This window comes from Athene noctua, chromosome 3 (assembly GCF_965140245.1).
Source record: "Athene noctua chromosome 3, bAthNoc1.hap1.1, whole genome shotgun sequence".
Taxonomy (NCBI): Eukaryota; Metazoa; Chordata; class Aves; order Strigiformes; family Strigidae; genus Athene; species Athene noctua.
In genome coordinates this window covers 48,280,123-48,292,424 of record NC_134039.1, presented here as the reverse complement: position 1 = coordinate 48,292,424, position 12,302 = coordinate 48,280,123, and the positions used below count along the sequence as shown (strand labels likewise).

Genomic DNA, 12,302 nt, shown 5'->3' with positions numbered 1-12,302 from the left:
CATTGCTCTTTCAATTTCTGAAGTGCATTTACAACTTCACCGGCAGGTGGCGGGGCCTGGTGTGGCAGGCACGAGTGCTGTCTCAGTAAAGGTGGTGTGTTTAAAAAGGCATCAAAAGATTAACTGCATTCCTGTGTTTTTTCTTATTTATTGTATATTGATGTTTCCAAAGATACTCTCTTCTAGTTACTTTTGAAATTGCTTAAGAAAATTACTGGCAGATAATGCTTTAAAATAAACATAGGAGATGGTACCAGCTGGCTTTTCTTGACAAATTTTGTGTTTACTGGACAGCTTCAAAGGGCCCTGAAAATGACTTGCCAGGCAAAAGGAACTTGCTCCTCCTGCACACAGCCCAGCCCAGGGAGCAGGGGTAGCTCAGCTGTCATCAAAACCAGCCTCTATATCAGGAGGCAGTTTGCACCTTGCTGCATGTGCCAGACATGCTCCAACCAGCTGAGCAACGGGGCTGTGAAATAAACTCTCTAAAGACCTTGCTGAAACTATTCAGATTACAAAATTCTGAAAGTGTGTGCAGTTCTGTTCCATACTGAATTCAGTAAACAAAAGGACAACAGTATAAAGCCATTGATGACTGTTTCCACACTGTTTTTAGAAACTCGAGTTGCTCTTTTGCCTGATGGCACAGGTTATCATCAAGCTTCTAGCAACACAGCCTATCAGCACAAACTTCATTTCCCTTTCCTGTCTTAACAACATGTCTCTGTTACTGGTCTTTACCTTACTCCGGCTCTGAGCAGTCTCAGCTGCCCAGGTAAGAAAGAACATACATAAAAATGCCATTCCTCAGTTAGAGCAGTGGCTTTATTTTGGGTTGAGATAATTGCTTACAGTTACATGGCACACGAGCTGTTGGTTGAACATGAAACATTTGCAATACAATCCTAGACTTCTTCGAACTTGGGCAAATTCTTCAGAATGTATTTGTACTTTCTGCATCAAAATTCTAGTTATTTCCATAGGCTGTACAGAATAGAGTAAAATAATTATGTAGAAAAATACAAGTCTAATTATAATTAAAGTAAACCACTTGATTGTCAAGCCAGTATTTTACAAAATACAATAAACATATTGCAAATCTGAGAATTTAGTTTATAAAAAACATACATTCTTTGGCATATGCAATTCCTTGTCTGAAAAGCCACATTTGTGCAGAAGATTTTGCCTTGCCCCTCTCACATCATTCCTGACTTTATTTGAAAACAACAAGCATAACGGTCATTAAAACCAAGGTATATAGAGTTGGTTTTGTGGCAGCTGAAGCCAGTTCAAGGTCTTGGTAGAGGGGAGTTTTGGGACATGAAGCAGCTCTTGATCTGATAGAGACTTCTGAGAAAGAAAAGTCTCGTTTCAAAGCACTGAAGTTACCAGTATTGTCAGGTATTTCCACTGTCTTCAGTATCGATTTAAATCCCGGTACAGTAGCCTAGGAGCAAACATTGAAGTTTTCTTACAAGGTTTGAAACATTGAGTTCGGCTGTGAAACAATCATTGTCTAATGTGGTTATTTACACTCTCAGCATATAGGAAAAAGTGTTGTAAACATAAGTTGGAGAACACAGAATGAGAAAAGAGTAAAGTTCTCACATTATAGCATGAGACTAGATCCCTCAAAACCCAAGATAGAAGCAGTAATAGAATATTTATAATGGGGGGGCACCACCTGCTGTACGAGCGAGGGAATCCTGCCATTCCACTTAGGCAGAAGCCCTTGGCTGGCAGCGGGCAGAGCCTAGCTGCACAGCTGCTCTAAATACCAGCTACTGACAACCTCCGCAGAGAAGATGCTTCCACCCAAGGAAATAACTGTCACTGATGGCGCTGTCAGCCTGTCGCTGCCTGGGGCTATGTGGATCCCAGCCTCCACCTCCTCACCCTTCAAGCAGCTCTGTGGTTTGTTTCCAACACCTCAAGCTACTGTTGCTGTGGTCCAGACGCTCATCCCAGCTGGCTCCACCACCCGGGTCAGATGAGTGCTTATCTCTAGACATTCCAGGAACCCAAGATCCTACTCCATCAAAAAACTTCCTTTCTGCTAACTCATGTTTTAAGATATTTTCTTTTAAATGTGCTGAAGAGTCTTTACAGCTCCTGTATATGACATGAGCAAGGTCAGCTCATAGGTCTCACTGTGCTCAGGAACTCACGCAATTCAAGACTGATTTCCTAAGGCCACACACTTACATTGATCACATACGTCCCAGGCAGAAGAAGAAGAAAGTATTCCCCGTGTTCATTTGTTCTGTAGGGGCAGACATGAGGCCTTCCTTTGGCTTCCACGATGGCATTGGGAATGGGATTCCCATTCCTATCAGTAACTTGACCCTTAACACCTATGAGAAAGGGAGAGGAAGATCACAACCTGTAACTGCAGTGAGCCTCTGCTGGGAAAGTCAGACTATTTGTTGCTGGATGCACTCCAAGGATATTTCACTAATTTCAAGCAGGTCTAACACCATCACAAGTCACTTCTATCTTACTGAAGGGAACTGAAATAGAAAGTCTTTTGCTTGTTAATAGTTTACCCTCACATTAAGTTAGAAAGTAGCACTAATCTCTGCTTCTTAATCTCAGCTTTTGCTGAAAGCATCATATATAGTTATTTTATGTGTCTTTTACTGAAGGGCCTCAATCTTCAGTACTGGTTTGAGGTTTTTTGCCCTTTTTTTAAAATTTAAAAATAAGTCCAACTCTTACCTAGTACTTCCCAATGGCAGAATACCAATAATATCTGCTTATGAAGTAGTTTCCCTAAATTCTCACACACCACCTTCAAGGCAGCACTGACATTAAGCAAAGGTAAAACAGCAGTCAGATATTCTGGGCAACAAAGTGCAAGATAAGCAACAGATTTGCGCAAACCCTTCAACTCATTGTGAAGTACCACTGCTTCACTAAGCAGCAGCTCTCTTCTAACTGTGAAGCCAAGATCACACCAAGAATAGCCTTGTAAAAACACAAAACTCAAACAAAGACCCATGAAATGTGTATGCATACACACATACATTTAGAGACCTCTGAAATAAACGATTGCCCCAAGGTTGCTCAGGACAGCAGACTCCCTGATGGGGGTACATGGCTCTCCTCCTGTACCCACCCCGAGCCTTGCAACACTTGCTGTTCAGAAGAGATAGCTCCCAAGTTCCCATCAGAGCATCTCCCCTGTGAGCTCTGACAGTGACCCAGGCTCCTGAAGAGTTCCAGCCTGGCCTCAGCTTTAGGTCCCTTCCCCAGTTGCATACCCACCTAGATGTACTTGTTTTATGTATTCAATTAGAGCAGCTTTGTTGTCTCTCCAGAACTTTTCCAGCTGGTCTGCTGGAGGATATTTGCAACATGACAGCTCCAATGTAATTTCAAAACACTGTCCCCAGACATAGTTGTAATCTTGCATTCCACCTTAAAAGTGAAATAGAACAAACAGCATTCAGTTGCAAAGAAGCACTCAGTTCAAGCTAGAAGAAAAACAGGAGAGCTAAAATGTTGGTACTTGCATCACACCTGTAAGAAAAATAAATCAGATAAATTATTCCTCAATGCCACACCTGTATTTACTGCCTCCTGCAGAAAACCAACTTAATTACTCTAGTTACGTGTAGAGTGTTGTTTTCTAAAGCACAGTGGCATTTTGGGAATGATGACTATTATGGCTGAAGAAGGGTGGATCTTTGACTTAAATTAAATCGAGCACTCCCAACAAAATAGAGGCAGATAAATTCACAGGCCGGCACAGAGTCTGCCCTGCCAAAGCCATCCTAAGAGCCTTTTAAGAGTTTGAATTCAGACTGTGGAAGCAACACGCAGTGTGTCACAGTATACAGGACCCATATTCTATTTGGATACACAAACAGTAATGAAAACATTTATTTCCATGATCAAATGTTAAAAAAATGGATGATACACAAACAAGATTGGTTTTCTTTCTGAAAGGACAACACCTTGGTGCCACACCAGTGCATGCATGTGTGTGTAATCTATACAGTTATGCAGGCCTTAGGAAAGGGCACAGCAGCAGCCAGACAGCAGAGATCGTCTCATCCACTTGTGCAACTGCTGACTGGGGGAGTCTGCAAACACCCCAGTCCTGCTCAGAGAATCGGTATAAATGTGTTGGCTTACTCCCCTCATCAGCTCGCTACTCTGGGCAACATCACAGCCCTTTCATCATCAAAGATGGCAGGAGAGAGTAAGAACATAATACCCAAAGCAGCTGAAAAAACTACCTCTGACATCCTTACCTTCCAGCTGGTACCAAGAATAGCCATTAGTAATGCCTTCCGGAAAGGTCTGTCTGTCACACCCCATCCCTTTGTACATGCTGGCATGGTTGAAAGAATACGTTTTTGCCAGATGAATAAAGACATCATCATCTGGAGACCTGCTATAGCCTTTCAAAGAGCCGGTAACTGCAGAATAAAGATAGCCATCACGTTAACATAACGTATCACTACTGATGTAACATACAGTGCTGGTTTACGTACAGGTTAAACTTCTCCCCAACAGCCATATCAGGCAGTGAATTTTGATGGAGTATATCAAAGTCTGTCCATCCCAGCTCAAAAGCTGAAAAAACCTTGCAGAAATCCTTATAAATTTTGCTTTGGTTCAGCTAATGTTCCTAAACCAAATCATCTGTAGAGGAGAGTTTGCTACGAGCTTACCTGAGTTACCATTATCAAAGGTGTAACTGGCAACCAGGGCACCCCCATGCAAGTTGGCTGAAAGAACAAACGTTTCATTTTTTATCCAGTTCATTACTGCTTGAGTCTCTGGCTGAATGCTAGCGTTGTTATTTTCAAAGGCATCAGGAAAATTTCTGTTCAGATCTTCTCCGTTCTTATTGTACCTTAGAAAGAGAGAAGACATTCCCATTACTGTTTTGCCTAAAGACACTTCCACATCACCAAACTCCCCATACTTAAGATCCATGGCACGCTACTGTCTTCAGGAAACAGGCAAGATAACCATTGCAAATCTTCTCAAATATTAAGACGACAGACTTCAGTTTGCTTTCTGGCAACACTGGAATTTTCTTAGGACACAATAAAACAACTCTTCTATTGTATTTCAGGTGGAAACAGTGATAATATTTAACACACATACAGCATGCACACACCTACACATACGTGAATTAGAAAAATCTAAGCCAGATAATGAGGATGTTATCCTGTATGTGTTTTTCCCACTTGTACAGAAGACCAAGGTAACACTGGATGGCTGTGTCCCTTGCACCGCTGTCACTCTGGGTGTAGAGCAAAAAATCTGCCTCGAAACACAGGATGTATTCTCTTCTCCCTGTACCTGCAGGTCCAGCCTGTGCAAATGCTTTCTTCCTTTTTCACTCTGACAGGTCAGTGCAAGAGTACAGAGGGAATTATCATCTGTTGTATTAATTTTTAAACTCAGTTAAACTCTGTTTATTTGACAGTGAGAGAATAAAAAAAATACCACTCTCTGTAAAAGTCCTGCTGAGGAACAGATTTCTTTCCTAATAAAAAGGAGCACCTACACCGGTTACCTACAGAACTAAACTACCTAAACTACCTTTTCACTTGCTTCTGACGTTGCCATGGCCAATGATCCAAGAGAACTTCTAGCTCATGAGTTTGTTTTTTCTGCACATTCCAACTTTGTCCCTTCGGCATTTCTTCCCATTCTCTCTGTCCTCTTCTTCCCTCTTTAGCTTATTAAACTTCTCATCCCCTTTTTGGCCTCTGCAATAGCTATGTTAAACAATGCAAAAGTAGCACAGGAGGCAATGCTAGGTTGTCTTCTGCATAGAGTTTTTTCCTAGCACTACTATTAGTACAGCACCTGTTATAGCTAGCTCTGCTTACATAACTCCTCCCTCTTACTAGATCTTCATTCAACACGATCTTTAAGCACACTTCTAGAAGTCCATCCGACAAGCTAGACACACCTTTTCCTCATTAAGAAGGGTTACAGGGTTCTCCAATTGAAATAGATCCCTGTGGGTGGAGTTTTTCTTCTTTTTTTTGTAGCACCCTAAGGGTCTAAATAGGTAATTGTGCTTCTGTTTGCAATATGGGTCTCCTGCCTAAAAGGTTAGGTCATTCTGACCAATTTTCTCTAGCCGCACCACATATAAACATCAGTCTGACTCAGTCTTCCAAAAACTCTATGCTGTAACAGTGCATCTTCAGAACAGCACAGGCCAAAATTAGCCCTAACACGTCCTCGAGGCTATCCTCTCCATCAAGTATGATTCAGTCTCTTGGCTATCTCTCATTATTACTCCCCACCCATTTCCTGTACCTACTCCCACCCTCCTAAGCCACCCTTACCTTCCTCGTGTGTAATAACAATCAGGTACTTTTGTAGCTTCAAATCCATCAGGATTCATTGTTGGCATGATATGAATCCGGGTGTTATTGAGTAACCGGGTAATAACTGGGTCACGTCTATAGCTGGTCACCAGGAATTCTATCAAATGGAGCAGGATTTCTCTCCCAACAGTCTGTGTAAAGAAGCACAGATTTTATTTTAAGTCTGTTATAGAAGAAGAAAAAAAGACAGATCCAGCACCTTGCGTTTGCAGGTTTTTCTTACTGAATTACACAGACATACAAGACAAGACATACAAGACCATTCTGGTTAACACACTTTTATTTTACACTCTCCCCTAAATATATTTCAAGTCATTTAATAGATGGAATGAGTCACTGGAAAGTTTTCACAAGGGTTTTAAACCCAGATCAACCAGAGTTTTTTCTGTAATGGGAAACTGACTGTGTCAGCTGCACTGCTTAAATCCTGTATAGATAAGGCACAGCTTTATCAAAAACTAAAACTGCGTAGGCTGCCTGTTAAAGATCACATGTGCTTGGGAATGCACCACTGCATTATCTCAGCTGCACCGCGGAGTCAGCTCTGCGCTGATGCCTGAGGGACCCAGGGCTCTGCACACAGGCATCAGTGCTGTGCATCACCATGTGGCAGTGATGGCTCAGAAGAAAGGAAGGAGACACTTTCCATGATTTGCAGGGTGCTACAGAGCAGGTTTTGTTGTTGTTACTTTTTTACGGGAAGTCAACTTTAATACAGGATCAAGAGAGGCCCTGCAGACACACATGCACACTCATGTATATAATATATAAAAAACACAGACTCTTATATTCTGTTACATCGCTTTATTTTAATGCCATGAACACAGGCATGGGGGAAACCAAACAGGTATATGTAAATCCTTAGAAAAAGAGATGGAAGGACATTTGGAAGCAGACTTTGGGTCGAGGAAAGGCAGTGGCAGAGAAAAAGCTAAATACATATTTTTGTCTGTATAGGTTGTGAAAGCTGGCAGGACATCTCCCTTTAGCCTACTCTACCAGATTTCAGGCAAAATAGTGGCAAGTTCCAGCTTCAGTGAGTTTCTACCCCAGAAACCACCACAGAGCATTCACTGAACTATACTTTCCAGGAGCACTTTCTATAGCATGGTAACCCATGCCTCAAGAGCACTGTAGGGTTCCCAAGCCCTGGCTGAGATGGGAACAAATCAAGACTCGCAATTAGATGTGCTCTGGAGATAAATTATCTTTATCTACAAGAACAAAGCCTGGTAAATCACTGCAGGCTGTAATTCAGAGCTACAGCTTCTCAGTATCTTTTGGAATGAGTCTTGCACCACTGAAGTGGAAATATTGCAGAGAATTTTTTTTTTTTCCTAAAGTGAGGAACATGGAGTAGTGGCATTACTGGATGAACCTGGTGTCACAGATGAACATCTCTTTGCTTTCAGACGGGTACAGACTAAGGTAAAATGTAGGCGAAATCAGGCAGAGGAAAAGGAATATTTATCCACAGTTATCTGCTGCACTAATATCTTGCTGAATTTTCAGACTGGTGCATTTTAAGCGGCAAATCCTGCTCTGGGTAAACAGGAGCACAGACACTCCTCTGCCTGCAGGAGCTGAGTTAGTACACCATGGGGCAAGGAGGGCTGGGCCTAACTGCTGTTCAGACTGGGAACAAACCACATCTTGCCAGTTAGCTGGCAATTACTGTTTATTGCAGGAGAAACAAACAGACAATGTAGTGCTAAACACGATCCCACTAAGCTACGATCACACCGTTTTAAATGTCATAGTTGAAGGCAGCCACAGCTTCCGAGTTGGTACTCAAGCAATTTTGCCATGCTGTTTGTACAAGGAAGGATCTCTTCCCACCCTGCCCCCCAGCAGATTTGTTCCCAAATGCTGTCAGCTCCTGCTGGTCTCCTGCAAGCCACCATCCAGTAATCTGCTAGGGGAAGCCACATTACACAAATACATGTACTGTGCCAGTAAGCGGTTCTTTTTCTAGACACTACAGCAAATGGGCTTTGACGGCGGAAGGGGGCAGGGGGGGAGGTACCTAATTTCCTCCATTACCAGTAGCTTTCGTAACAGCACCTGAGTAGATGAAATCAGACTGCTCTGCAGGTTTGATAAACTTGCTCTGTGAAATTTAAGAAGGGATGCAATAGAACCTGTCTTGTACAGGCAGCTCAGTTCCAGCTCTGGGTGATAGACATCTTGGGAAGCGCAGGGAGAGGTGGAAGAAAGGAGAGAAAAGTCAGCCAAATCATGGCCCTGGGCATAAGAGATAAGGCTAGCAGACTCAGAAGCAGCAAGAACAGCCCTACCACAGAGATAGCTAAGCTACAGACAAGATTGTACTGCGCTCTGAAGAAAATGCGAAAGGGCCTCTGCTCCTACCGTACTTCTCTTCAGTGCTTGACAAAAAGACAGAAAAGAAAGGGTAGAGAAGCAGGAACAGGAAGGGGAAAAAGATGAAGAAACACAAGAGGAAAAGGACAATGTTTATAAGAATGGAAGATAAGCTTTTCATAGATGACATTATTTGCACTTAAACCCAGACTTTCTTACATATACAGTATTTTAAAAACTAATCCTATTTTATAGGAATCCTTGTATAGCTCTTGTTGTACGTGAGTACTTAGTACATTAGACAATTCAGCTGATCTCTATCCCAGAGTGTTGGTACTTTGATCATTCCCCAGTGGAAGAAGAGTGTATTTATTACCTCTGTGTTTTGGTAGGGTGACAGGGGTGGTTTTTAGTCCAGAGTACCCTGCGTTTCTTGAAAAAGCACACCTGGAGGTGTTTGAGGGGAAGAAAAGGGAAAGTTTTTGTTTCTGAGAAAGTATATAGCTCAAGTTTTGACCAAGCCCTTGGAAGGCAGCTGCTGCCCAGCGAAGCTTTACCCTGTTTCAAGACAGTTGTTTTTACTATGGAGCTTCAAATAAAGGATCTAGACACAGTGGAGGCAGGTTGCTCACAGCAATGTCAAGGACACCTTAACCTGCCTCTAGTCCAATATGAAGATGAGACAGCCGGAGACAGCCTTTATGTGCTCTGGGACTCGAGGAATACATGATGAATATTTGGTTTTAATCGAAGTAGCCCAAGGGCGATGGCCAGGTGCATTGTTTTGCTGTAGCTCAGATGAGGGGGGAACACAAAGGCAAAGGAAAACCCTTTCTCCCGCCTCTGGGGATCAGTTAGACATTAAGTTTCTCTGTGCACTTTCAGCTGTCAAGTTTCCTTGTGTGCCCGAAAGGGAGAGAGTCAGCAGGAAAGGCTTTCGGTGATCCTCGGGGGAAGTCCTCAGTGAAGAAGCATACATGTGTCAGGGCATGGATCAACACCGCAGAGAAGGGTGTGACTGTTGCTTCTGTAGACATACCCTCTAAACTTGCTGACTATTGCTTCTGGCATGGTTGGGTCAGCACCCTGTTCAGCTGCTGAACAGCTTACTCAAGAAGCCCCAGCAGCAGTCAGGTAAAAGATTAAGGTCAGCTCCTATTGCACCTGAACCATAATGCTTTACTGCAGCACCCCCGTTTTTAAAACATTTTTGTTACCACATGATAAAGACCTAATACCAGGGGACTATGGGTGGATAGACTCTACCCATTTTTATGATTCAAATTCTTTCCTTAAACGTGGCCTGGTTTTTAAGTTGAACTATGTTGAAAGAAAGAGCCAAACCATCAGGTAGGGCCTGTTTCAGAGCAGCACCGTCTTGCCAGTCTCCTTGCTCCAGCCCTGACTGCTCTACAGACCTAGCGCAGCATACCAGGCACAACCCCACCCAAGGAAGCAGGGTTACAGCAGAGAAACCGATAGTCCATCCTGGTTTACCACTTAAATGCCACACTTAGGAGATGTTTGTTCTGAACACTTGTACAGCACGAATTATTATGCACAGTTGTGACACCCCACTGTGTGTGTCCTTCTTTACTGAAATACACCAGTATTAAAGTGACTGTGCACATATCCATTTATTTCTACAGCAGTAATCACTACAGAAATATAAGAACTACCCCATGTATGACATGGAATTGCAGTTCTTTAGTTCATCCCTGAAGGAAATGGTACCATAAAGCCCGCATTTGAACTAGTAACTGGCAAAAGTTGTTACCACCTGGACAAATTCCACAGGCTTCAGGCTTCTCAGCACAGGCTTCACCAGGCTGAGAAATGGATCACTTTTTCTTTTTCCACTCAGAAGAGTGGGAGTAAAGATAAGTAAAAAGGTAAACAGAACAAGGCAGCAAGCCTACTTGTGTTGAAAGAGACCTCAGCAGCATCCAGCTTTTTTTTTTTTTTCTTTTATTTTTTAGGTCTGTTAGCAAATGGATTTGGTTGCTTTGAATTTTGAAGTCCCTGCTGCTTCTGACCTTTACATCGCATCAGCTGATACTGAAGCCAGGTGGAAACAGTTCACTATACAAGACTTTTTTTTTTAAATCCTCTTTTCTAGAGCATGTGTTTGTTTCCCTGCCACACCACTTCCATACTATATTGCACAACATACGAATATGTGCTGAAAATTCCTTACAGCAGGTTATGTAGTATGTAGACTTTGTCCAAGCTGGTGATTAAAAACCCCACTTTTTTTATAGTGAGATTTTGATAGTGCAAATGCAGCTTCCATTTGTTTTCTGAAAGTGAGAGTGAGAAATTCTACATAAAGCTCATTAAGTTTGTTGTTTGTTTTTTTAAGCCCAAATTATACTGAGATCATAAATAAACCTACCCCAGTCCTCAGTCACCTAAGCCTAATAAGTCAGTGTATTTCAGGAAACCCTTCTGTGGATATGACTGTCTACGATGACATGGAAAATAGGATCTAGTTGCATTAACTTAAATCACAAGATAAGCCAGCAAAATAAAAACATCCTTTCATGTAGGCTAGCTTAGGCCTATCAGTACAGGCTCAACTTCACTTAATGGAAGAGGCAAAATACTACACTAAGGAAGTGATCACAGGTGGGTGATTTAGGAGAAAAGGGTTGGTATCAGCATTACCATCCTGGGAAAAAGTTTATTTTGTGATGGCCCAGTTACACTGTAGCTGCAGAAAGTTAAGGAAGCCATAAACTTAATACATTAAAAGGAACAAGCAGAAATGCGCAGGTAGTTTACACTTTGTTCAGACATGCTTTTCCTTAATGGGTTTCTCTGCTGTCATATACACGGTTTAGGAACAGCCTTCTGATTAGATCCTACGGTTTGGTTGTGTAGACTGGACTCAAGTCACTGGTCCAGCTGATCAAAAGGTGATAGTTCTGCTCCATTTATGACTTAGGAGTATTTGGGGGTTCGGTTGTGGTCAGTGTTAAGTGGAATGAGTTCTTCCCCAGAGAGGAACATGCGAGCGTACACACTGAGGAAGAGATCTTTCAAGTAAGAGTCCAACCCTGGGACAAGAGAGGCTGCTGCCTAATTCAGAACCAGAGCTGCCCCAGAGCAGCAGGCAACTCATCTCTTGGTGAAGACTTTATTAACATTTCACAGGCTTATGCATTTTGTGCAGCCTATTAATGCCATTTTGATTAAAGTCTCACATAGCTGCAAGCAACAACTACTTCTTAGTTTTAATCTGGCTTGGGTTAAACAAAAAGTACTGTTAAAAATGGTGTCCATACAGTCACACAAAGAATGGAACAAGTCTTCTGTTGCATCTCTGGGGATCTGGGGCAAAAGTTCACTCTATTTGGCAATGGTGATCATAAAATAAAATCATTTAAACCTTGGCTGGTCATGTCTTACAATACTAAGAAAAATTAACATACTTAAATAAATCTTTCCAGTTCTGAAAAAAGTACTCTCTTCTTAGTATTGGGTACTCACATATTATTAGAACTTCCCCACTGGGCAGCTCTCCAAATAACCTAGGTTTTCTTTCAGCGGCATGTGTGAACAGCCTGGACACAGGCAACTCAGGCTCCCCCCCAATTTTTAGGTTTTATG

At 42.3% G+C, this 12,302-nt stretch overlaps 1 protein-coding gene across 2 annotated transcripts in view; it reads right to left on the bottom strand.

The window, feature by feature from the left end:
- Window positions 1–770: 770 nt before the first annotated feature.
- The window catches only part of CPM (carboxypeptidase M), a 31,758-nt gene continuing 20,226 nt past the window's right edge, over window positions 771–12,302 (bottom strand). For both annotated transcript variants that reach the window (XM_074901526.1, XM_074901525.1), the window contains 6 exons: window positions 6,327–6,499; window positions 4,683–4,867; window positions 4,260–4,427; window positions 3,268–3,420; window positions 2,206–2,354; window positions 771–1,447 (listed from right to left, as the gene is read on the bottom strand). In XM_074901526.1, coding sequence (XP_074757627.1) covers window positions 1,214–1,447; window positions 2,206–2,354; window positions 3,268–3,420; window positions 4,260–4,427; window positions 4,683–4,867; window positions 6,327–6,499 — 1,062 coding nt within the window. In that variant the 3' untranslated portion in view covers window positions 771–1,213. The remainder of the gene's footprint in view (window positions 1,448–2,205; window positions 2,355–3,267; window positions 3,421–4,259; window positions 4,428–4,682; window positions 4,868–6,326; window positions 6,500–12,302) is intronic.